This window comes from Meriones unguiculatus, chromosome 6 (genome assembly GCF_030254825.1).
Source record: "Meriones unguiculatus strain TT.TT164.6M chromosome 6, Bangor_MerUng_6.1, whole genome shotgun sequence".
In the NCBI taxonomy this organism is placed as follows: domain Eukaryota; kingdom Metazoa; phylum Chordata; class Mammalia; order Rodentia; family Muridae; genus Meriones; species Meriones unguiculatus.
Window position 1 is genome coordinate 73,822,917 of NC_083354.1, and position 22,917 is coordinate 73,845,833.

General features: G+C 41.2%; 1 protein-coding gene across 1 annotated transcript in view; it reads left to right on the forward strand.

The window, feature by feature from the left end:
• Nucleotides 1-22,917, forward strand: part of LOC132646048 (baculoviral IAP repeat-containing protein 1a-like) — an 85,272-nt gene that overhangs the window by 20,755 nt on the left and 41,600 nt on the right. Inside the window, exons 3-6 of the mRNA XM_060385629.1 lie at nucleotides 1,788-2,358; nucleotides 2,878-2,977; nucleotides 18,546-18,627; nucleotides 19,489-19,540. Coding sequence (XP_060241612.1) covers nucleotides 1,791-2,358; nucleotides 2,878-2,977; nucleotides 18,546-18,627; nucleotides 19,489-19,540 — 802 coding nt within the window. The 5' untranslated portion in view covers nucleotides 1,788-1,790. The remainder of the gene's footprint in view (nucleotides 1-1,787; nucleotides 2,359-2,877; nucleotides 2,978-18,545; nucleotides 18,628-19,488; nucleotides 19,541-22,917) is intronic.

The window sequence follows — 22,917 nt, forward strand, 5'->3', positions numbered from 1 at the left end:
GTAAAGAGATATAAGATCTTGGGAAGCTCAGTGGCTGCCTGCCAGACTCAAATCCTCCCCTGCATCTGGAGTTTGTAAACAAGGGTGAGTAAAACCACTGAACTGGACCGCCCATGGGTAAAAAAAAGTTTGTTTAGGAAATTAAAGTGCCAGGTGTTCACTTGGAGGCCAGGGAACAGTGGTCATGTCAATCTTAAGGGAATAGGGAGGAGAGGTATGGCTCAAAACAGCCTGGGAGTTAGTGCAGGCTTTTGCTGTTTGGTTAACAGAAACTAGATGTCTGTGCCCCAGGTGACTGTTAGGGACAGCTGGATAAAGGAAGTGGTGATTTTCCTGGTAAACAGAAAGGTGCCTTTGAGGTTCCTGAGGGATGCTGAATTTACCCTCTGGTTTACTCAATAAACTTCTGTTTCCCTGGCCAGAGTCCTGCCTGAGATAGGACATGGTTATTGGCACTACCACTGTGGGGGCCACTGTGGACCTAACACAGCTTACACGCAGAGCACTACCTCTGAAAAGTGAACAGAAGAGAAGGGTTTTAAAGAACAGGGTGATTTTAACATATTTTCTCTACGAGGCTATGAGATTTCTTGTATATTTTTCTCTAACATGCTTGGCAAATATGTGCCCACATCACAACAATGGGGCCATTATTCACATTTGGAAAAGGTCTTGGTGATACAAACTGTGTAGCATCCTGTAGGCTGATGTGGTCTGTCTGTTTTTAAGCTCTTGGCCTTTAATTCAAACAACTGAAAACAAAGGCTCTAAGATTTTCAAAAGAAGCAAATAAGTTCATCTGGAGCAAAGTGAAGCTACAGATTAGAGGAGGATACACTGTCAAGGTGGACAAATGGCTGTGTGAATGAGAGTTCTGACACACCCTGATTATTGCTTGGGCTTTCACTCATGGGGTTGAGGAAATGAGGGTTCGAGTTACAAGAAAGGAGACAGGTTCTTTGTTTTGTCTGACAGGCTGAATTTAACCAAGCCTTTAATACCTGAGCATGTCCTTCACATAACACAACTGACTTTCTTCATATGCATATGTAGTTATGCAAAAGATAAGATGCTCAATAGGGAACTTTCCATAAATGTGAGAAAGTAGTTTTACTTTCCTGCATATGCACCTCAAACCAGTGAGCAGGTGAGATCAGCCTGTCCATTCTCCCTTCCTAATGAATTGGTGCCACACCTGACTAGAGACTGCCTACACTTGACTGTCCAAAAGAGGAAAGAAAAAAATCCAAAAGCCCAGAAAGTGGCCCAATGCAAGTGGCAGGGTATCCTTGGTATATGTAGGTTACTACAAGAGGGAGATGTGCACAACCCAAACCAAAGAGGGTCCCAAGATTAACACCTTCCTGTGGCACCTGCCTCAGCCACAAGTTCTAGACCAGCATGGAATACATAGCATAATTCTATCTCAGAATAACAAACAAAGAAACAAAAGGTGGGCAGAGCCTTTATGGATGGAAACAGGCCTATTTGTCTTGTTCATAGCTGGTCCTCATGGCCTAGTCCACTTGCTTGAGACACAAGTCGACACAGCAATTATTTCTTCTTAGTCCCTTTGTTTTGACATATGGGGCAGGGGCATGAGTGTGTGTATCCCCATGTCCATGTGGATGTGAGAGGACAACTTGTGGGTGTCAGTTCTCTTCTTTCACCATCGTGGGATTAGCTGAAAGTGTTTTTACCCTCTGAGCCACCTCATGGGACCTAAATTCATGTTCTTTATAGCAAAGCATTGCTATCGCCATTGTCTGTTTTCCTTTCTCTTTTAGAAGATGGCCGAGCACGGGGAGGCCTCTGTGGAGCCAGTTACTGAGTTTGATTATGATCATCTCCATGAGCTCTCTGCTCTTCTCGGTGTGGATGCAGTGCAGCTGGCCAAGAGCCAAGATGAAGAAGAGCATAAAGCACGAATGAAAATGAAGAAAGGTTTTAACTCACAGATGCGCAGTGAAGCCAGGAGATTAAAGACTTTTGTGACCTATGACCCATATAGCTCATGGACGCCTCAGGACATGGCAGCTGCTGGGTTTTACCTTACTGAGGTGAAACCTGGGGTGCAATGCTTTTGCTGTAGCTTAATCCTCTTTCACACCAGCCTCAGGAAAGTTCCCATAGAAATCCACAAGAAATTTCGTCCAGAATGTGAGTTCCTGTTGGGCAAAGATGTTGGTAACATTGGCAAGTATGACATAAGGGTGAAGAGTCCAGAGAAGACACTGAGAGGAGGCAAAGCACAGTACCAAGAAGAAGAGGCCAGGCTGGAGTCCTTTGAGAAGTGGCCTTTTTATGCCCATGGGACCTCACCACGTGGACTCTCCGCAGCTGGCTTTGTCTTTACAGGTAACTAACTGGGTCCCATTTTGTGAGGTTTTCTGTGGTGGTTAAGGGTTAGGTTCCATTTTGTGGGCAGTATTTTGCTAATCAACAATTATTGGTGAACTGTATTACATTAGACATAATGTGTATTTCATTACATTTCAACTTTAATAACTTTGCTTCTGCTTTAGTGCACATTTAATGAAGCATTGGTTTGCTATACATATGTATATATATGTACACACACATGCACACACATGTGTGTTTGTATAAAGTAAAATGTTACTTTTCTTTACATATAGACCTTAAGAGTACCGGCAGTGGGCTCAGTGTGTAGCTGAGTGCTAGATCACCTAGTAGGACCCCCAAAGCCCTGGGCTGTGTTTATGGAGGATGGCCATGGCTGGGATGGGAGGTCCAGACTCAGGAGTGGGTCATTTAGGGCAGTGGGGTGTGGCCAGGAATGCTGGGGTCTGTGTTGCTCTGGTTCAGTATGATCAGCTCCAAGACACACCTGGTACCATGGCTTCCCTGCATCTGTAGGTGAAAGGGACACTGTGCAGTGCTTCTCCTGCGGTGGATGCCTGGGAAACTGGGAAGAAGGAGACGATCCCTGGAAGGAGCATGCCAAGTGGTTCCCCAAGTAAGTGGATCACATTTCATGATTAAAATTTTTAATGTTTTACAGAGCAAAATAAAACTAGAGATAAAAGAGCCACATTGTTGGGGTATTCCCTTGAGTTCTGATCTTCCTCCTATCCTATACGGGGTCACCCCAGAACTTTTTAAGTGGTCACATAGTGATAAATTTGAATCACACAAACTTAGCTTTTTCTTCTATTTTTGAAGTTTTTCTTTTTCTTTTTTTCTTTTTGCTGGATTATTGAGTGATTTTATTGGCTTGATCCATAAAGGATATTTTTAATACATTTTTAATCAACCTTGTAACCACTACTTTTCTTTTTTTTAGCCTTTCTTTGTCTAATTTTTAGTTTTTATATTAATTACAGTTTATTTACTTTGTATCCCCACTGTAGCCCCCTTCATCATTCCCTCCAAATATCACCCTCCCTCCTTCCTTTCCTCCCTGCCCCTCTCTAAGTCCATGATAGGGGAGGTCCTCCTCTCCTTCCATCTGACCCTAACTTATCAGGTCTCATCAGGACTGGCTGCAATGTCCTCCTCTGTGGCTTAGAAAGGCTGCTCCTCCCTCGAGGGGTGGGAAGGGTGAAAGAGCCAGCCACCGAGTTCATGTCAGAGACAGTCCCTGTTCTCCTTGCTAGGGAAACACACTTGGATGCTATGGGCTAGAGGTCCTCTTTGGTAGGCTCCCATCCTGTTTCTTATTTTCTCCTACTTCCAGTGTCCATCCCATTTGTCTTTCTAAGTGAGGAGTGATCATTTTATCCTGTGTCCTCTTTCTTGTTTAGCTTCTTTAGGTGTACAGATTTTAATATGTTTATACTATAGGCTTAGTATCCACTTATAAGTGAGTATATACCGTCTGTGTCTTTCTGCTTCTGGGATACCTCACTCAGGATGATCTTTTTTAGATCTCACTGTTTTCCTGCAAATTTCATGATTTTCTTGTTTTTAATTACTAAGTAGTATTCCATTGTGTAAATATACCACAATTTCTGTATCCATTCCTCCATTGAGGGACATTTAGGTTGTTTCTAGGTTCTGGCTATTATGAATAAAACTGCTACAAACATGGTTGAACAAATGTCCTTGATGTGTACTTGAGCATGTTTTAGATATATGCCTAGGAGTGGTATAGCTGTATCTTGAGGAAACACTATTCCTAATTGTCTGAGAAAGCACCAGACTGATTTCCTAAGTGGTTTTACAAGTTACATTTCCACCAGCAATGAAGGAGAGTTCCCCTTTCCCCCAACCTCTCTAGCATGTGTTGTCACTTTAGATTTTGATCGTAGCTATTCTGATGGATGTAAGGTAAAATCTCAGGGTCATTTTGATTTGCATCTCCCTGATGGCTAAGGATGTTGAGTGTTAATTTGGTGTTTCTCTGCCATTCTATAGTCCTCTACAGAGAATTCTCTCTTTAGCTCCTTTTTGTTTACTTGATTTGTTGCTTTTTAACTTCTTTATTTCTTTATATATTCTGGATATTAGTCCAGATATAGGGTTGGTGGAGATCCGTTCCCAGTCTGTAGGCTATCGTTCTGTTCTGACGACAGTGTCCTTTGCTCTACAGAAGCTTTTTAGTTTCATGAGGTCCCATTTATTGATTTTTTTGCTCTTACAGCCTGTGCTGTTGATGTTTTGTTTATGAAGTTGTCTCCTGTGCAAACGAGTTCTAGGCTCTTCCCCACTTTTTCTTCTAACCCATTTAGTGTGTCTGGTTTTATGTTGAGATCTTTGATCCACTTGCCCTTTAGTTTTGTGCAGGGTGATAAATGTGGATCTATTTTCATTTTTCTGCATGTACACATCCAGTTGGACCAGCACTATTTGTTGAAGATGCTGTCTTTTTTCTATTGAATGGTTTTGGCTTCTTTGTCAAAAACCAAGTATCCATAGGTGTGTGGGTTTATTTCTGGGTCTTCTATTCAGTTCCATTGATCTACCATTCTGTTTCTATGCCAATGCATGCAGTTTTTATTACTATTGCTCTGTAGTACAGCTTGAGATCAGCCAAGGAGATACTTCTAGATGATCTGTTCTTGTACAGGATCGTTTTGGAGATTCTGGGTTTTTTGTTTTTCCTTATGAAATTGAGAATTTTTCTTTCACAGTCTGTTAAGAATTGTGTTGGTATTTTCATGGGAATTGCATTGAATCTGTATATTGCTTTTGGTAGGATGGTCATTTTCACCATGTTAATCCTACTGTTCCATGAGCAGGGAGATCTTTCCATCTTCTGATATCCTCTTCAATTTCTTTCTTTAGAGACTTGAAGTTTTTTTTCAAACAGGTCTTTCACTTGCTTGGTTAGAATCACACCGAGGTACTTTATGTTTTTAGTGGCTGTCATAAAGGATGTTGTTTCCCTAGTTTCTTTCTCGGCCCTTTTATCTTTGGTATACAGGAGGGCTTAAGAGTTTTTAAGTTAATTTCGTATTTAGCCACTTTGCTGAATGTGTTTATCAGCTGAAGGAGTTCTCTGGTTGAATTTTTGGGGACACTCATGTGTAGTATCATATCATCTGTGAATAGTGACATTTGACTTCTTCCTTTCTGATTTGTATTCCCTTGATCTCCTTTAGTTGTCATATTGCTGTAGCTAGGACTTCAAGTACAATGTTGAAGCAATATGGGGAGAATGGGCAGCCTTACCTTGTCCCTGATTTCAGTGGAATTGATTTAAGTTTCTCTCTCTTTAGTTTGATGTTGGCTATAGGCTTGCTCTAAATTGCCTTTACTATGTTTAAGTATGTATCTTGTATCCCTGGTCTCTCCAAGACTTTAATCATGAATGGGTTTTGGATTTTGTTAAATCCTTTTTTGGCATCTAATGAGAAGATCATGTGGCTTTTCTGCATAAGTTTGTTTTTGTGATGGATTACATTGATGGATTTCTTTATGTTGAACTACCCTTGCATGCCTGTCATGAAGCCTATTTGGTGATGGTGGTTGGTATATTTTATGTGTTCTTGGATTCTGCTTGCAAATTTTATTGAGTAGTTTTACATCAATGTTCACAAGAGAGATAGGTCTGAAGTTCTCTTTTTTTGTTGGGTCTTTGTGTAGTTTAGGTACCAAGGTGACTGTGGCTTCATAGAATGAGTTTGGTAATGTTCCTTCTGTTTCTATTTTGTCAAATAGTTTAAAGAGAACTGGAGTTAGCTCTTCCCTGAAGGTCTGGTAGAATTCTGCACTGAAAACATCTGGCCCTGGCTTTTTTTTTTTGGAAGGGAGACTATTGATGACTGCTTCTATTTCCCTGGGGCATATAGGACTTTTCAACGTTTCTGCCTGATCTCTATTTAACTTTGGTAAGTGCAATCTATCAAGAAAATTGTCCATTTCATTTAGATTTTCAAATTTTGTTGTGTATAGCTTTTATAGTCAGACCTAATGATTGCTTGGATTTCTTCAGTGCCTGTTGTTATGTCCCTCTTTTAGGTTCTCTTTGCCTTTTTGTTAGTTTGGCTAGGGGCTTGTCTATCTTGTTGATTTTCTTAAAGAATCAACTCTTGGTTTCATTGATTCTTTGAATTGTTTTATTTGTTTCTAATTTATTGATTTCTGACCTGAGCTTGTATATTTCCAGCTGTCTACTCCTCTGGTGTGTTTGCTTCTTTTTTCCCTAGGGCTTTCAAGTGAGCTCTTAGGTTGCTTGTATAGGATGTTTCAAATTTCTTCTTGCAGGCACTTAGTGCTATGAGCTTTCCTCTCAGCGCTGCTTTTGTTGTGTCCTATAAGTTTGGGTATGTTGTACCTTCATTTTCATTGAATTCTAGGAAGTCTTTAATTTCTTTCTTTATTTCTTCCCTGCTCCAGCTGTCTTTGAGTAGCAAGTTGTTCAGTTTTCATTTATGTGTAGACTTTTTGCTATTTGTGTTGTTGTTGAGGTCCAGATTTAGACCATGATGATCAGATAGGATACAAGGGATTATTTCAATCTTCTTGTATCTGCTGAGGCTTGCTTTGTGACCAACTATATGGTCTATTTTGGAGAAGGTTCCATGAGGTGTTCAAAGAAGGTATACTCTTTTGAATTTGGGTGAAAAGTTCTGTAGACATCTATTAGGTCCATTTGATTTAGGAGCTCTGTAAGTGCCCTTATTTCCCTGTTAAGCTTCTGTCTGGATGATCTGTCCCTTGATAAGAGTGGAGTGTTGAAGTCTCACACTATTAAGGCGTTGGGATGGATGAGTGATTTCAGCTTTAGTAATGTTTCCTTTACAAATGTAGGTGGTCTTGTATTTGAGGCATAGATGTTCAAAATTGTGATGTCCACCTGGTGGAATTTTCCTTTGATGAGAATGAAGTACCCCTCTTCATCTTTTTTGATTAATTTTGGTTGAAAGTCTATTTTATTAGATATTAGGATAGCTACTCCAGCTTGTTTTTTGGGTCCATTTGCTTGAAAAACATTTTTCTAGTCCTTTACTCTGAGGTAGTGTTTATCTCTGTTGCAGAGGTGTGTTTCTTGGATGCAGCAGAATGTTGTATCCTGTTTCTGCAACCATCCTGTTAGTCTGTGTCTTTTTATTGAAGATTTGAGCTCATTGATGTTGATGGATAATAGTGACCAATGACTGTTAGTTCCATTTATTATGGAGTTGGTGGTCTTACTATGATTCATTGCTTGTTTTTTTTTTTAATTTTGTTGGAAAATTATCTTTATCCCATGTTTTCTTGGGTGTAGTGTTTTCATTGGATTGGAGTTTTCCTTCTAGTATCTTCTGTAGGGCTGGTTTCCTATATAGATATTGCTTAAATTTTGTTTTGTTATGGAATAGTTTGTTTTCTCCATCTATGTTGATTGAAAGCTTTGCTGGGTATAGTAGTTTGGGTTGGCAACTGTGGTCCCATAAGGTCTGCATGACATCTGCCCAGGTCCTTCTGGCTTTCATAGTTTCTGATAAGAAGTCTTGTGTGTTTCTGATAGGTCTATCTTTATATGTTACTTGGTCTTTTTCTCTTGCTGCTTTTAATATATTTTCTTTGTTCTGTAGATTTAGTGTTCTGACTATGATGTGACATGAGGAGTTTCTTTTCTGGTCTAGTCTATTTGGTGTTCTGTAGGCCTCTTGTATATTTACGGACATCTCTTTAATTTGGGAAATTTTTCTTCTATGATTTTCTTGAAGATATTTTCTGGACCTTGGAGCCTGGTATGTTCTTTTTTGTCTATTTCTATAATTCTTTGAATTCGCCTTTTTGTGGTGTCCTTTATTTCTTTGATGTTTGTGTTTGGGAATTTTCCGATTTTACTTTTTCTTTGAGAAAAGTTTCAATTTCTGCAAGTGTATCTTCAGCACCAGAGAGTCTCTCTTCCATCTCTTGTTTTCTATTTTTGATAGTTACCTTTGTGTTTCCTGATCTTTTCTTTAAGTTCTCCAGCTCCAGGGTTTTCTCTGTTTGTGTTTTCTTTATTGCTTCTAATTCTGTTTTCATGCATCATTTCCTTCATCTGCTTGAATGTGGATTCCTATATCTCTATGATAGTCTCTGTTTTTTTGTTGTTTTCCTCTCTATATGCCACTAATTGTGCCTCTACTTGTTTGGCTATATTTGCCTATGTTTCTTTGAGAGCTTTGTTCATTTCCTCTTTATTTGCTTCCACCCATGTTTCAGTTTATTTGAGAGATTTGTTTGTTTCCTCTTTATGTGCCTCTAATAACTGGATAAGCATAGCTTTAAAATCATTTTCCTGTGTTTCCAATGAAATGGAGTATCCATAGATTTTTGGGGTTGCTGGTGACACCATGATGTTCTGGATTTTGTTGGATGTGTTCTTTTGCCAACCTCTGGCCATCTGCTTATCTGTAACTATTACTGTTTGTTCCTGGATTCTTCATTTCAGAGTGGTGCCATCTTTCTCTGGTGTCTGGAGAATTCCTCAGGAAAATGAGAGAGGTCCAGTGGTTTGAGAGTGTGCATTGGTGCTTCAGCTGTACCTAAGGGAGAAAGATTTGTGGGCACAGAAGGACAAATGTAGGTGGGTGTGTAAGTGTGTGTGTGTGCATGGGCATGTGTGTGGAAGTGTGCCTTGACTGACAGGGTGTTAGAGAATATAAATGCCTGAAGTGTGGGGCAGGATATTGTGCAGGCACCAAAGAGATTATAGGTGCTGGAGGTCTTCACAGGTGCAATTCGCTTGTGCACATTCCCTGAATACCTCAATGGTGTTGCAGGCCACAAGTATTCGGCTCTGAGCTCCAGGAGTTATTTGCCTGAACTCCACTGGTAGACCTCCAGTATTCTGGGGCCTCAATGTTGAGAACACTGTCCCTCTGTTTCCCACAGTTTGCACATGGGTGGGAGGATTGAATGTCTGGCTGCTAGCTTAGAAGGACCCTGCATCTGGGGCTCTGCAAGCTCTGGAAGGCACCCTCACTCTCTAGCAGGTCAAATTGGAAAGTACAGGGGTTCTCCTTGTTTTCTACTCTCAGTTGGGACCTGCTCAGTCAATGTGGGGGTAGGAGCTCCTTCAGCTCACTGGTGCTGTAGCCGCTGAACTTGGAAGTCCAGCTGCAGCAGCTAGACTGGGAGGCTGGTCTAGGTGCCTGCTGGGAATTCCTGGGGGGGGGGGGCACAACAGTAGTCCACAGACCTATGTGGCCCAGTGCCTGGTGTAACTGGGTGGTTTGGCTGGTCTGGCAACTTTGATGGGTGTACAGCCAGCTATCACCACTGAGGGATTGTGTGGCCTTACTGTCACTGGCGAGGAGGACCTGTGGAGTTGGTATGGTCACCTGCATACCTGGGACTCAGAAGGATGGTACTGTGGATCTGGGAATCAGAAGGCTGGTAGAGCTGGCAGCTGTGGCTAAGGAGCTAGGAGCCCTGCCTCTGCTGTCTCAGTCCCTAGGCAGTAAGTTCTCTGCTGAGAGTCTCTGGAGTCTCTAAGAGTCTCTGTGGGCCAGCTCCACTGAGGAGGAGGGAGCCCCTAAATGGAGAAGTGAATGTTCGCAACTCTCCATCCCCAGAGAAGTCCACCTGTGACCTGAATCTAAATGGTCTCAGCTCATGTGATGTCCCCGCTCATTCTGGAAGCCTCAATGTTGATTTTGTGGCTTCAGTTGCCCCTCTACTCACCAATTTCAGAGTTTCAGATCCTCTGCCTCTCTGATATGGTGTGCTGCCATCTTGGATCCACCTTAAAGTAATTTTGCTTTCATTTGAAAACATATTTTTGGTTTGGTTTGGTGTGTGTGTGTGTTCATTTTGTGGGCACATGTTGACCTAGCATGCTTTCCCTATCACTCTCTCCCTATCTTTAGACAGGGATCACTGAACCAGAACTCACAGATTGGCTGACTAGCTGGCCAGGGAGTGTCTAGGACCTGCCTGTCTCTGTTGACCCAGGGCGAGGGTTGAAGAAGTGTGTGACCATACCCCACCTTTACATACACACTGGGCTTCAAACTGCAGACCCTCAAGCCTGTACTGTGCCATTATCCCTACTAACCTACCTACTCAGTAACCCAAATACTAAGACAATGTCTGTTAGGCAAAAGCCCCGAGACTTATCCCAACTAATAAATGTGTTAGTCTGTACAGGGGTAGAATTGGTGTATAAAACAAAGAAAGTCAGAATGTTTAAGGCATTACAAGTGTTTTCACATGTGTGGAATATGCACCAAATAAAAATGCTTGCTGGATGCAGTGGCACATACCTGTAATCCCAGCACTAGGAAGATGAAGAGTGGAAAATCAGGAGTTCAAAGCCACCCTCTGCTGAAAGGCAAGAGGGCCAGATGTCTAGGTCATCCACATCCTCGTGCCACAAGAGAAAAGAAGTTTTGCTTCAGAGATTCAAGGATTTTGGTATTGCAGTGGTCTTTAGCTCCCCGCTTAGAAAAAAAAACATATTTTAATTAAATTTAGTGATCTGTTTAGTACTGGTTTTGTAATTTCTTTGCTTTTATTTATTTGTTTCTGCCAACAAAGATTTACTTCTTTCACTGGTTTTCAAGCTTTGATTATGGAACATCTCATGGAAATTAAAATATCACTATAATAAGCACTTGTCAGCACTTGGTCAGTAACAATCTCCTCCTCCACTGCCTGCCAATGTTTTCTATGGAATAACAAGAACCAGGATACTTCAAAGTGAGTTCCAGGGACCACATAAAGCATCTGTTAGTATTATAGCGTGTGAGATGGGACCATAGTATCCTTAAGTCTTCTAGGAAAAGATGGCATAAGTGCCTAATGGCAAATACGTGAATCAGCATTCAAATGCTCATCTCCCTCCCTCTGTTACAGTTTTGTTTGTTTGTGTGTTTGTTTTTAAAATAAAAAAGTGCACTTCTGGGGCTGTGAGAATGGGGGTGTTGTTCTTCTGCTAGGATGTGTGTGGAGGTCAGAAGATGGCCTAAGGGAGGGGCCCCGGGTATCACACTCAAATCATCAGACTTAATAGCAAGCACAGCTGCCCTCTTAGCTGTTTTTCCAGCCCAGAATTATGAATCCATTTTCTTCACCTTTCACCTTTTCAATTATTTCTTAAAAGAAATCACTTAAGCTGCTCTGTATAATTTCCTGAACTTTATACTTGGCTGAATGTTCCTATTTATTTAGTTATTTATTTATTGATGGCTGTGTTTTTCTGTAATGTCAGTGAATGGTGCTTGACTCGAAAAGACTTTTATTTTATTTTATTGATGGGCCTCATTATATATCCCAGGGTGGCCTCAACTTGCTCATCTTTCTGCTTCAACCTCTGATGTGTTAGGACTGTGGGTACACACTACCATGGCTGGGATATTTTTTTTCCAAATAGTTGTAGCTCATATTGTGTATAGGAAAGTTGCTGGGTAGATGCTAGATCACACACAAACCAACTAGGCAAGTATTTACCAGACACCTTGCACACAGTCAGCCATGCTCACAGAAATGAAAGGCTATCTAGGATTATTTGTAAATGGAAACATAAATAGGCACAATTCATTTAGGGTGAACAGTCTTTAAAAATTCTAAAACTAGCACCTGGGAGGCCAAAGGGCATGTGGATCTCTATGAGCTCAAGGGCAGCCTGGTTTCTGGTATATAAAGTGAGTCTAGGACAGCCAAGGTTACACAGATAAACTCTGTCACAAAAAAACAAAACAAAACAAAAACAAAAACAAAAAACCCCAAAACTAACCAAACCAAAAAGAAATTCTTAAATTATATCACAACATGTTCACAAATGTATAGAAAAAGCTATGAAATGATGATGTAAATTAAATAGATGATCTTGGGCTTGGGTTTGTTGAGCTGTGAGGTGGCAAGAAAACTTCACATTTTACTTGCTTCACTTAAATTATTGAAAAGGAAGCCTAAAAGAAAGGAAGAGGAGGTTTAAAGGGAAGAGGGGACACAGAGGAAAGGAAAAAGGGGTGAAAACAGTAGCTGAGGAAGAAATGGTTCCTGGAAATCAATGATATAGTCATAGGAATGATGGGCCCTGATTAGCAAATCATAGAATGTCACCATCTCCTTAGGAGTTGGGCTTGTACCCTGCAGATGCACCTGCTGCAGTTCAGCCTCAGACAGGGGCCCCACTGCTGCTCCTGGGCTCCTAAAGCAGCTCTGGCCCAGCTCAGGGCCCTGGGTTTAGTGTTGCTGGCTACACTCTGGACACCTTCCAGCCACACCATTCCCATGTGATCAGCCCCAACTAGAGCCGCACATCTGCCTCCAGTGGTCTTTGGTTGCTTCTCTGACACAGCAGAGTGAACATGACCTACACAGGAAGAGGAGACGGTCCAGCCACTGGCCCACAGCTGGAAGGAGTAAGGCCTTGTTAGGCCCAGCATGAGCCTAAATATAAGAAGGTATGAAGAGAATTCAGGAAACTAATCATCCATCGATGCAAAATGGCAAGAGGTTCATCTTGACCACTGCGCAATGTGGTCACCCCTGCTGGTCAGCTAGGAGTGGCACCTGGAGACAATGATCTTAGGTTTTTAAAAGACAAAAGGCGTGAATCTCCTGGGGTTGCTATCTTGGAGATTCGGGATTGGATGAGGTGTTTAACTTTTAAAATAATTGGTTAGTTCTGGTCACCCTTAGGTCGGGGCAACCCTGTTGTAAAAATCTGATCTTCAAGTCAATTTGGAATTTCCTGCCATATGAGACATAGCTACAGTTAAAGGTGGGAGAATGATTAAATCATCTCAGTTTCCAAACAAAGCTCATTTTACAGGCACCAGCCGGTGATTTACTCTCCATTTAGGAGGGATCTCTGCTTGTTTTCTTCCTTATCTCTGCCCTCACAGATGGCTGATGTCAGGAACTTTTACATTTCTCAGCTCTCTGGAGAGCACTAAGAGGCTTTAATTAATATGGGCCTAAAACTTGAAAATATAAGTTATAAGGCAAATAAAAAAAACATAGGTTACAAAGTTAGTCTGATTTTTTCAGTCTGCTCACACAAGAAGGACCAGACAGAGATGGAGCGAGGCAAACTTGCATGTGCAGGCCGCCTGACGTCCAATCCTGAACTGAGGCACTGACCTTCGTAGAGCCTTGAGTGTAAAGTGCAGATAATAACATATAGCCTGTAGGTCTTGTAAAACCTACCACGCATCACATGCAATGACTGATGTACCTTCCTTATGTCTGTCAGCATGAGCACAGGGCTGACATCAGAACTCAGTCTCCAAATTTCCTGTTGTGTTCTTTATCCTTAGCATCTGAGACTTCAGTTTTAAACACTGGCCTGATCACTTCTTTTATGAAATTTTTGTAAAATATCTGAATACTTTCTTACATTTTTTTTAAAACTGAATAATAAATGTGAGCTGGTTTTAGTATAGTTTTAAGTTTTAAAACATGGACTCACTCTGTATCCCAAACTGACATCAAACTCACCGTGCTCCTTTCTTTGATTTCCAAGTGTTGAGATTGCAATTTGCATCATCATGCCCAGCTATCACAATAGTTTTTAAAGATTAATTTATTATTTTACGGTATTCTGCCTGCATGTACACCTCCACACCAGAAGGGGGCACCAGATCTCACTATAGATGGTTATGAGCCACCATGTGTTTGCTGGGAATTGAACTCAGGACCTTTGAAAGAAAAGCCAATATTCTTAACTTCTGAGCCATCTCTCTAGTCCCTGCAATTGTTTTAAAAATAACATTTAAGAAAGTAATGTTGAGGTGGGAAGGACAGCACATGTCAGTGATCTCAGGTCTTGTGAGTGGCAGACAAGAGGAGCAGGAATTCAAGGTTTTTGTTCCAGAGAGCCTAAAATGAGTTTGTGCCATATAAAATCCTATCTCAAAAGAGAAAGAGTTATTGAAATATTTTAAAAGCAAGTTCATTTATTACTATTTTAAAAAGAATTGATAACATCAAGTCACTGCTCTGTGCCACATGGGGTACATTTAGGCATAGGGCAATGCATGGAAAGTTGAAAAATGGAGCCAGGATCCATGGATGTCACAAAAACCGAATAGAAGTTCTGGAGCTATGTAGAGTTCATCTCCTCATGCTGTTAAAAGCAGCAAGGCAAGGCTGGTCTCATCCCCATTGACAAAAGAGCTCTCAGTCTCCTCCTTACCACACTGCTAGGAACGCTAGTGTCAGTTAGAGAAACATTGTTCAGTCTTAAAAGCAGCGTGGTTTGTATGGGAAAAGGAATGCATTTCAAGATGATATTCAACATACGTTACAAAAATCAAAACCAATAGATTAATATCTGCCATTTTAAAAATTATCATGACAGTTTTCTTTAGTAGGTGAAATATGCTACCTCTAATTTTCATATTGTTCCCTTTACTGTCACTGTGATCTGACTGTGGGAACGAGGCTCAACTGCCTGTTCTTCATGTTTAGTTTAAGAAAAAAAAATGTGCTCTATTGTGTGCTTATAATGCTCCTGAGACAGAGGCAGGAGATTGCTTTAAGCAAGGAATTTATCACCAGTCTGGGCAACATAGAACCCCTCAATATAAAATAAAAATAAAGTAATCTTAAGACTGAATTTTAAGTAAATATATGTATTTTCCTTAATATAAATAAAAATAATTCTATCAGAACACTTGTAATTCTCATGAAAAAGGTTTGAGGTGAGTTAAAATCTTTTTTAATACAATATGTTTTGATCATGATTTTCCTCCTCCTCCAACTCCTCCCACATCCTCCCCACTTCCCTACTCAGCCAACTTGTGTTCTTTCTCTCTGTGTTTCAAAACGCCCCTCTTCACAAGAAAATCATAACAATCAAAAAACTAGTATGACTAAAAAAAAAAAAAAAAAGTGTGTTTTGTGTTGGCAAGTATTCCTGGGCATAGGCCTGCCCTGAAGTGTGTGGTTATACTCAGTGAAACTACACTGGAGACTGATTGTCCCCTCATCATCAGGTTCCAGTGGAAATAGCTTCTTGGTTAGGGTGGGAACCTGTGTCCACTTCCCTGCTCAGTGCTGGCTCTCCATCTGGTTGGGACCTACTCAGGTCTTGTGTTTGCAAGTATTTTTCCTGACAGTGTTAGTGATGTATAAGTCCAATAGTTTGAGAGGTTTTATCAAGTGGTCTTTGCAGTGTAGAACATCTCTGTTTATAGAGTTTTTTTTCATTTTGTGGCATACAGTTTTAGAAGTATGATCTAATGATTCTTTGGGTTTCCTCGGTATGTATTGTTATATCCCCTTTTTCATTTCTGATTTTATTAATTTGGATATTCTCCCTCTGCCTTTTAGTTAGTTTGGCTAAGGGTTTCTCTAATTTGTTGATTTTCTCAAAGAATCAGCTCTTGGTTTTGTTGATTTTCTCAAAGAATCAGCTCTTGGTTTTGTTAATTTTCTCAAAGAATCAGCTCTTGGTTTTGTTGATTTTCTATATTGTTCTCTTTGTTTCTAGGATATTGATTTCATCCCTGAGTTGGATTATTTCCTGATGCCTACTCCTCTTGGGTGTGTTTGCTTCCATTTTTATAGAGCCTTCAAGTGAGCTATTAAGTTGCTAGTATAAGCTCTCTACATTTGTTTATGAAGGCACATAGTACTATGAACTTTCCTCTTAGTACTTCTTTCATTGTGTCCCATAAGTTTAGGTATGTTGTGCTTTCGTTTTCATTGAATTCTGGAAAGCTTTTAATTTCTTTATTTCCTCCATGACCCAGTAGTCATTAGCTAGAAAGTTGTTCATTTTCCATGAGTTTTTAGGCATTCTATTGTTTCTGTTATTGTTGAAGTCTAGCTTTAATCCATGGTAGTCTGATAGAATACAAGTTGTCATTTCAATTTTCTTATATTTGTTGAGGCTTGCTTTTTATCTGAGTATGTGGTCAGTTTTGAAGAAGATTCCAAGAGGTCCTGAGAACAAGGCATATTCTTTTGTGTTTGAGTTAAATGTTCTGTGGATATCTGTTAAGTCCAATTGACTCATAACGTCAATTAGCTTCATTATTTCTCTGTTTAGTTGCTGTCTCAATGATCTGTCTTTGGTGAGAGAGATGTGTTGAAGTCCTCCCACTGTTAACGTGTGGGGTTCAACGTGTGATTTAAGCTTTAGTAATGTTTCTTTTATGACTGTGGGTGCTCTTGCATTTTAGCCATATATGTTCAGAAATGAAATATAATCTTGGTTGATTTTTCCTTGGATGAGTATGAAGTGCCCTCTATCATCTCTTTTAATTAATTTTGGATGAAAGTCTATTTTGTTAGATATTAGAATAGCCACTCCAGCTTGCTTCTGTGACCATTTACTTGGAAAACCTTTTTCCAGCCCTTTATTCTGAGGTAACGTCTATCATTGTTGCTGAGGTGTATTTCTTGTTAGCAACTGAATGATGGGTCCTGTTTACACATCCATTCTGTTAGCGTGTGTGTGTGAGTGTGTGTGTGTGTTTAACAGGGAGTTGAGGCCATTGATATTGAGAGAGATTGATGACCACTGGTTGTTGATTCCCATTATTTTGATGGTGGTGGTGGTTTTGGTGGTGGTGGTGTTGGTGGTGCTGTGTGTGTGTGTGTGTGTGTGTGTGTGTGTGTGCCCCTTCCCTGTTTTGGTTTATTGTTGTGGGGTTATTTGTTTCCTGTGTTTATCTGGGAGTGATTAGCCTGCTGGGGTTGCAGTTTTCCCTCTGTAGTTTTCCTTCTGTAGGGCTGGGTTTGTGGTTAGGTATTGTTTAAATTTTTTTTTTTTCATAGAATATCTTGCTTTCTCCCTCTATGGTGATTACCGTTTTCCTGGACATATTAGTCACGGCTGACATATGTGGTGTCTTAGTGTCTGTAAGATAGCTGCTCAAGCCCTTCTTTCTGAATTTAGAGTTTCTGGTGAGAAGTCAGATTTAATTCTGGTAGGAATTAAATCTGCCTTTTAATGTGATTGGGCCTTTTTCCCTTTCAGCTTTCAATATTTTATTTTGTTCTGTACATTTAGTGTTTTGATTATTATGTGATGGGAGAAATTTTTTCTGGTCCAGTCTATTTGGTGTTCTGTAGGCTTGTATATTTATAGGCACCTCTTTCTTTAGGTTGGGGAAGTTTTCTTCTATGATTTTGTTGAAAATATTTTCTGGGCCAGGGAGCTTGGAGTCTTCTCCTTCAATTTCTATTATTCTTCGGGTTGGTCTTTTGCTATTGTCTCAGATTTCACAGATGTTTTGTTTCAAGAATGTTTTATATTTAACATTTTCTTTGGCTGATGAATCGATTTCTTCAATAGTATCTTTTACAGCTGAGAATCTCTCTTCCATCTCTTGTATTTTGTTGGTGATGCTTTTGTCTGTAGTTTCTGTTCTCTTCCCTAGGTTTTCCGTCTTCAGGATTGCCTCAGATTGTGTTTTCCTTATGGCTTCTGTTTCCCTTTTTAGGTCTTGGACAGTTTTATTCTTTTCCTTCTCCCATTTGGCTTTTTTTTTCTGTGTTTCTCTGAGGGATTTATTCAATTCCTTTACCTGTTTGATTGTATTTTCCTGAATTTCTTTGAGGGATGTATTTAGTTCTTTTAAGGCCTTAATCATTTGTTTTCACAACCTCAGATTTAAGATTGTTTTCTTGTACTTCTAGTGTGATAGTATCCCCAGGACTTGCTGTGGTAGGATAGTTGGGTTTGGGTGATGTCACGTAGCCCTGAAATTTGTTGCTTGTGTTCTTGCACTGATTCTTAGTCATTTGGTTGACTTTGGTATTAGCAGGCCTGGTGGTCTCTGATGGTAGCAGGTCTCTGGAGTTATATGTGGAAATCTTGGTCCCAGATGGCCTCAGTCTTCTGGTTGTCCTACTCCTCCCTGATCCATTCGGTTCTGCTACTCCCTGATCCTCGATGTTGCTCTCTGATCAATGCTGATCTCCAAGGCCACAGATTGGAGTGGTTCCTGGGAAATGGCACAGGCCCAGGAAACTGAGGTTTAGGGCTCACAGGGAAGTGGAGCCCAAGCACTCTGGGCTGCCCTCAAAACTATTGCTGGCAGGCTTTGGCAGGCCAGTAGATGGGGAAGGGTGGAGGAGGTTTCACCTGCTACTCTCTGATCTGTGCTGGTCTCTAGGGCTGCAGATTGGTGCGCGTCCTGGGAAATGGTACAGCTCCAGGAACTCAGAGTATATTTTAATTATATTTTTAATTATAGATGTGAATTTCTTCAAAGTAAGAAGTCGTCAGAGGAAATTGCCCAGTATATTCAAAGCTACGAGGGATTTGTTCATGTAACGGTAATTTACAAGGGCCATTTCTAATAGCATATGTTTGTTACCTAATAATATGTGATTCATCAGGGTGATGTTCATTTTTGTTTGTTTGTTTGTTTTCCCAAATACTCTATATGTTTTTCTTCCTTTCTCTTGTCTTGTCCTGCCTCTTCTCTGCACAGAGGAAACAAAACTCTTGTCTTGTGAAGCTGGAACCACTTAGACAGTTTCCAGGCTGGATTTGGGTTGCTTCTGCTGCCTCCTTCATCTTCCCTCTGAGTAAGGCCACTCACTACTCTAGCTACCTCCTGCCGCCTCCATCTGGATGTTTGACTCAATCTTCTGACCTAGTACATGGCAGAGGGAGGGCACTCAAATGTGGCTCCTGAACCTGGTTATTTACACCCTTAAATTAGTAAGGACTTCCTAATGGCAAGCAGTGGGAGCCCACCTCAAACTGAAGCCAAAGGAGACTGTATTGTCTGACTGACTGAGAGGCAGCCTCTGCAGAGGGCATGGGCTGACAGTTGGGGTGCAGTTTTCTCAGAGGGAGAGCTGCTTGGTTGGAGATCGTGGCTCCCTTCCCATGTCTCAGTTCCTCATGAGTCCAAATACACCTCTGTGTGTAAGTGCAGTTCTGTGGTTGAGCAGGGTGTATGGTAAGAGTGACCCTGAGAAGCTTCCATTTCACTGATGTTTGGCACTGCGTAAAAGTTTACAAGATCAATAGAAATCAAACCAAAATTAAAGGGCTGCTTTGCTCAAATTCTGCTGCTCGAATGAAAATTCACTTCAGTTTGGGAAGACCTTAAGTTGCAGGCCACAGATAGATGTATATCTTGTAAGTCAGCCAATCAGGCAGTAACCTGAATTTCTTTTCCTCAGGGAGAACATTTTGTGAATTCCTGGGTCAGAAGAGAATTACCTATGGTATCAGGTAAAACCTCAGGCACATTCCAAAGTCTTTCTTTGGTTCTTTCTTTTGGTGTTTCTCTCTCTCTCTCTCTCTCTCTCTCTCTCTCTCTCTCTCTCTCTCTGTATCTCGGTCTCTGTCTCTCTGTCTCTCTGTCTCTCTGTCTCCCTCTTTCTGTGTGCACACGCTGTACATATACAGGTGCTTTTGGAAGCCAGAAAAGGGCATCAGATCCCTTCCAGGTGGAGTAACAGGCATTTGTGAGCTGTCTGATGTGGGTGCTGGGAACCGAACTCAGGTCCCCTAAAAGAGTAGAAAATGCTTTTAACCACTGAGCCATCTCTTCAGCCCTTATCAACTTTCTTCAAAAAATATTTTTATAATTGATTTCTCCATCATGGAATTACTTTGTTTTGTTTTGTGTTTTTTTTAACCTTATGGCTGGGATAGATGGCTGAGCAGTTAATGTACTTGTGCTCCTGGGAAGGACTTGGGTTATGTTCCCAGCACCCTGTAGTAGCTGACAACTCTGCAAGTCTTGTTCCAGTGGATCCAATACCGTCCTCTGACCTCCTTGGCTACTGCACACATGTGGTACAGCCAAACACGCAGACAGAACACCTACATCAAAAATAAAAATAAGTGAATCCTTAAAAGTAAAGTTTTTAAAAATTGGCACCCAGCCAAGTACTGTGGCACATGCCTGTAATCCCAGCACTCAGGGAGGCAGAGGCAGGTGGATCTTTGAGTTTGAAACCTGGCTGGTCTACAAAGCAAGTCCAGGACAGACAAGTCTACACAAAGAAAATCTGTCTCTAAAACAAAGGAAAATAAAACCCAATTTTCACTCAGTTATTTCCATAATGTATATGTGTTTGTGTGGGTCCATGTGTGAAGGTCGGAAGCCAGAGGACAACATAGGAGTTGCTTCTCTTCTTCTGCCATGAGGGTTCCAGGGATTAATTAAAAGTTTTTTGGGGCTCAGCAGCAAGCATCTGTACCGTGGAGCCATGAACTGGCTCACTGCTTAGCATAGGTAAACACAGCTAAGTGTGGTAGGGTGGGCGCTGTCATGGATGCTTCTTTAAAACAGCTAACATTTTGGATAACATGTTTTGGAAGCATTTTTGAGCATCTCTCCTGTTCCAGGCTGGCCTCAAATGCAAATGAATTTTGAACTTTTGTTTCTCCCGCTGAGTGCTGAGACAGAGCTTCTTGGGTGCTGGTGATGGAACTGAGGACTTCCTGAAAGCTAGGAGAACATGCTACCAACTGAGCTACATTCCCAGTCCCCAAAACATTCTTAAGTGACATAGTGTGCTGTTAAGCAATTAAGGAATATTCACATTAAAATGATGTGACAGGCTTAAGGATATTACTCACTTGCCTAGAATGAACAAGGTCCTTGTGTTTCATGCCAACATCCAAAGGAAAACAAAATCTTAATGTTAGGAATCTAGCTCAGTTGTAGGGCATCCATACAGCAAGTAGGACAGGCTCTGAGTTCAGTCCCAGCAGAGGTCAGAGACATGGGAACATGGGGTAGTGGACAGGTGAAAACAGTCATAATAGAATAAGAATTCTATGGTCATATGAGTGTGCTTCTCCCTGTATTTCCTGCTCTTGGAAGGTGGAATGAGGTATCCATGGCCAGGTAGGACTATGATAACAGGTTAGAGGCCAGTATAAGCTGAATGAGGTTACGGCCAAGTATAGAGGTCCATGCCTGTAATCCCAGCACTAAAAAAGCTAAGGCAGAAATATGATGAGTTTAAGGATAGCTTAGCTTAGCCTACATGGCAAAGCATTGTGCCTCCTTCCCCAAATGAGCATGAGGGTGAAGGGATGCCTCAGATGTTATGAGTGTTTGTTGTTCTTGCCAAGGACTCAGTTTCAGTTCAAAGTGTCTCCAAGGTAGTTGCTTACAACAATTTCTAACTTCATCTCAAGGGGATGTAACATCCTCTCTGTCCACCTGGGGCCCCAGCCAACCTGTGGTATACATATATGCTTCCTGTAGGCAAAACACTCAACACACATTCATAATCAAGTGAGTACACACACACACACACACACACACACACACACACACATTTACCAAGAGAGCAAGAGAGGAGAGAGAGAGAGAGAGAGAGAGAGAGAGAGAGAGAGAGAGAGAGAGAGATGGCGTCCTTCTCACTGGAAACACTGTATTCCAGTAACTTGCTAAATAACAAACACAAACGGAAAAAGAAGATGCAGACAATGTTTATTCTCTTGGTCTTTGAATGCAGAGCTGTTTCTTTGGCCACATATGCAAGAGCCTACAAAAAAAGTGATATTGTCACCATGAGGAATGGGCTGTTAAAAAGGTGTGATCATGAATTCTACCACAGTAAAACTGGAAGAGTCTACAGTGTTACACAGCATGCTCTTTTTTTATTAAAGAAGCAAGTCATGAGCAGGAAGAAAATGACTGAAAGTATTTATCTGATTAGGAACTCTAAGGGTCAGGGATGGGCAGTACATGCAGGGTGCTTTCCTTGCAAACACGAAGCTTTGCATTCTGTCTCCAGAAACCATGTGACAAAGCCAGGTGTTACTGTTGTGCATTTGTAATCTCAGGGCTGGGGAAGCAGGGAAAGATGGAATCCTGGGGATCTTCAACCACACCAGAGAAGTGAAAGCCCCTCACAACAAGGGAGACACAGTGAAGGTTGTCCTCTGACTTCCACAGATATCTGAACAATATACCTGCACGTATACCTGCACACACATGAACACACACAGAACTCTAAGTCCTGAGACAGCTTCCTAATATAGGTGAAGGAAATGATCAGATAAAGAAGGAAGCCAAAGAAACACAAGTGCCAGCCAGCTCCAACCAGAGAAAAATACCTGTGATAACTAAGAAAAACAGTAGAGCAGGCCAATCAGTTCATGTCAGAGGCAGTCCCTGTTCCCATTACTATGGAACCCATTTGGACAGTGAACTGCCATGGGCTACATCTGTGCAGGGGTTCTAGGTTATCTCCATGCATGGTACTTGGTTGGAGTATGAGTCATAGGAAAGACCCCTGTGCTCAGATTTTTTGGTTCTGTTGCTCTCCTCGTGGAGTTCCTGTCCTCTCCAGATCTTACTATTTCCCACTTCTTTCATAAGATTGCATGCACTCTGCCCAACAGTTAGCCATAAGTCTCAGCATCTGCTTTGATAGTCTGCAGGGCAGAGCCTTTCAGAGGCCCTCTGTGGCAGGCTCCTAACTTGTTTTCTGTTTTCTTCTTTTTCTGATATCCATCCTCTTTGCCTTTCGGGATGGAGATTGAGCATTATAGCCAGAGTCCTACCTCTTGATTAGTTTCTTTAGGTGTGCAGATTTTAGTAGGTGCTCTTTGATCACCTTCCCCTGAGTGGTGAGCAT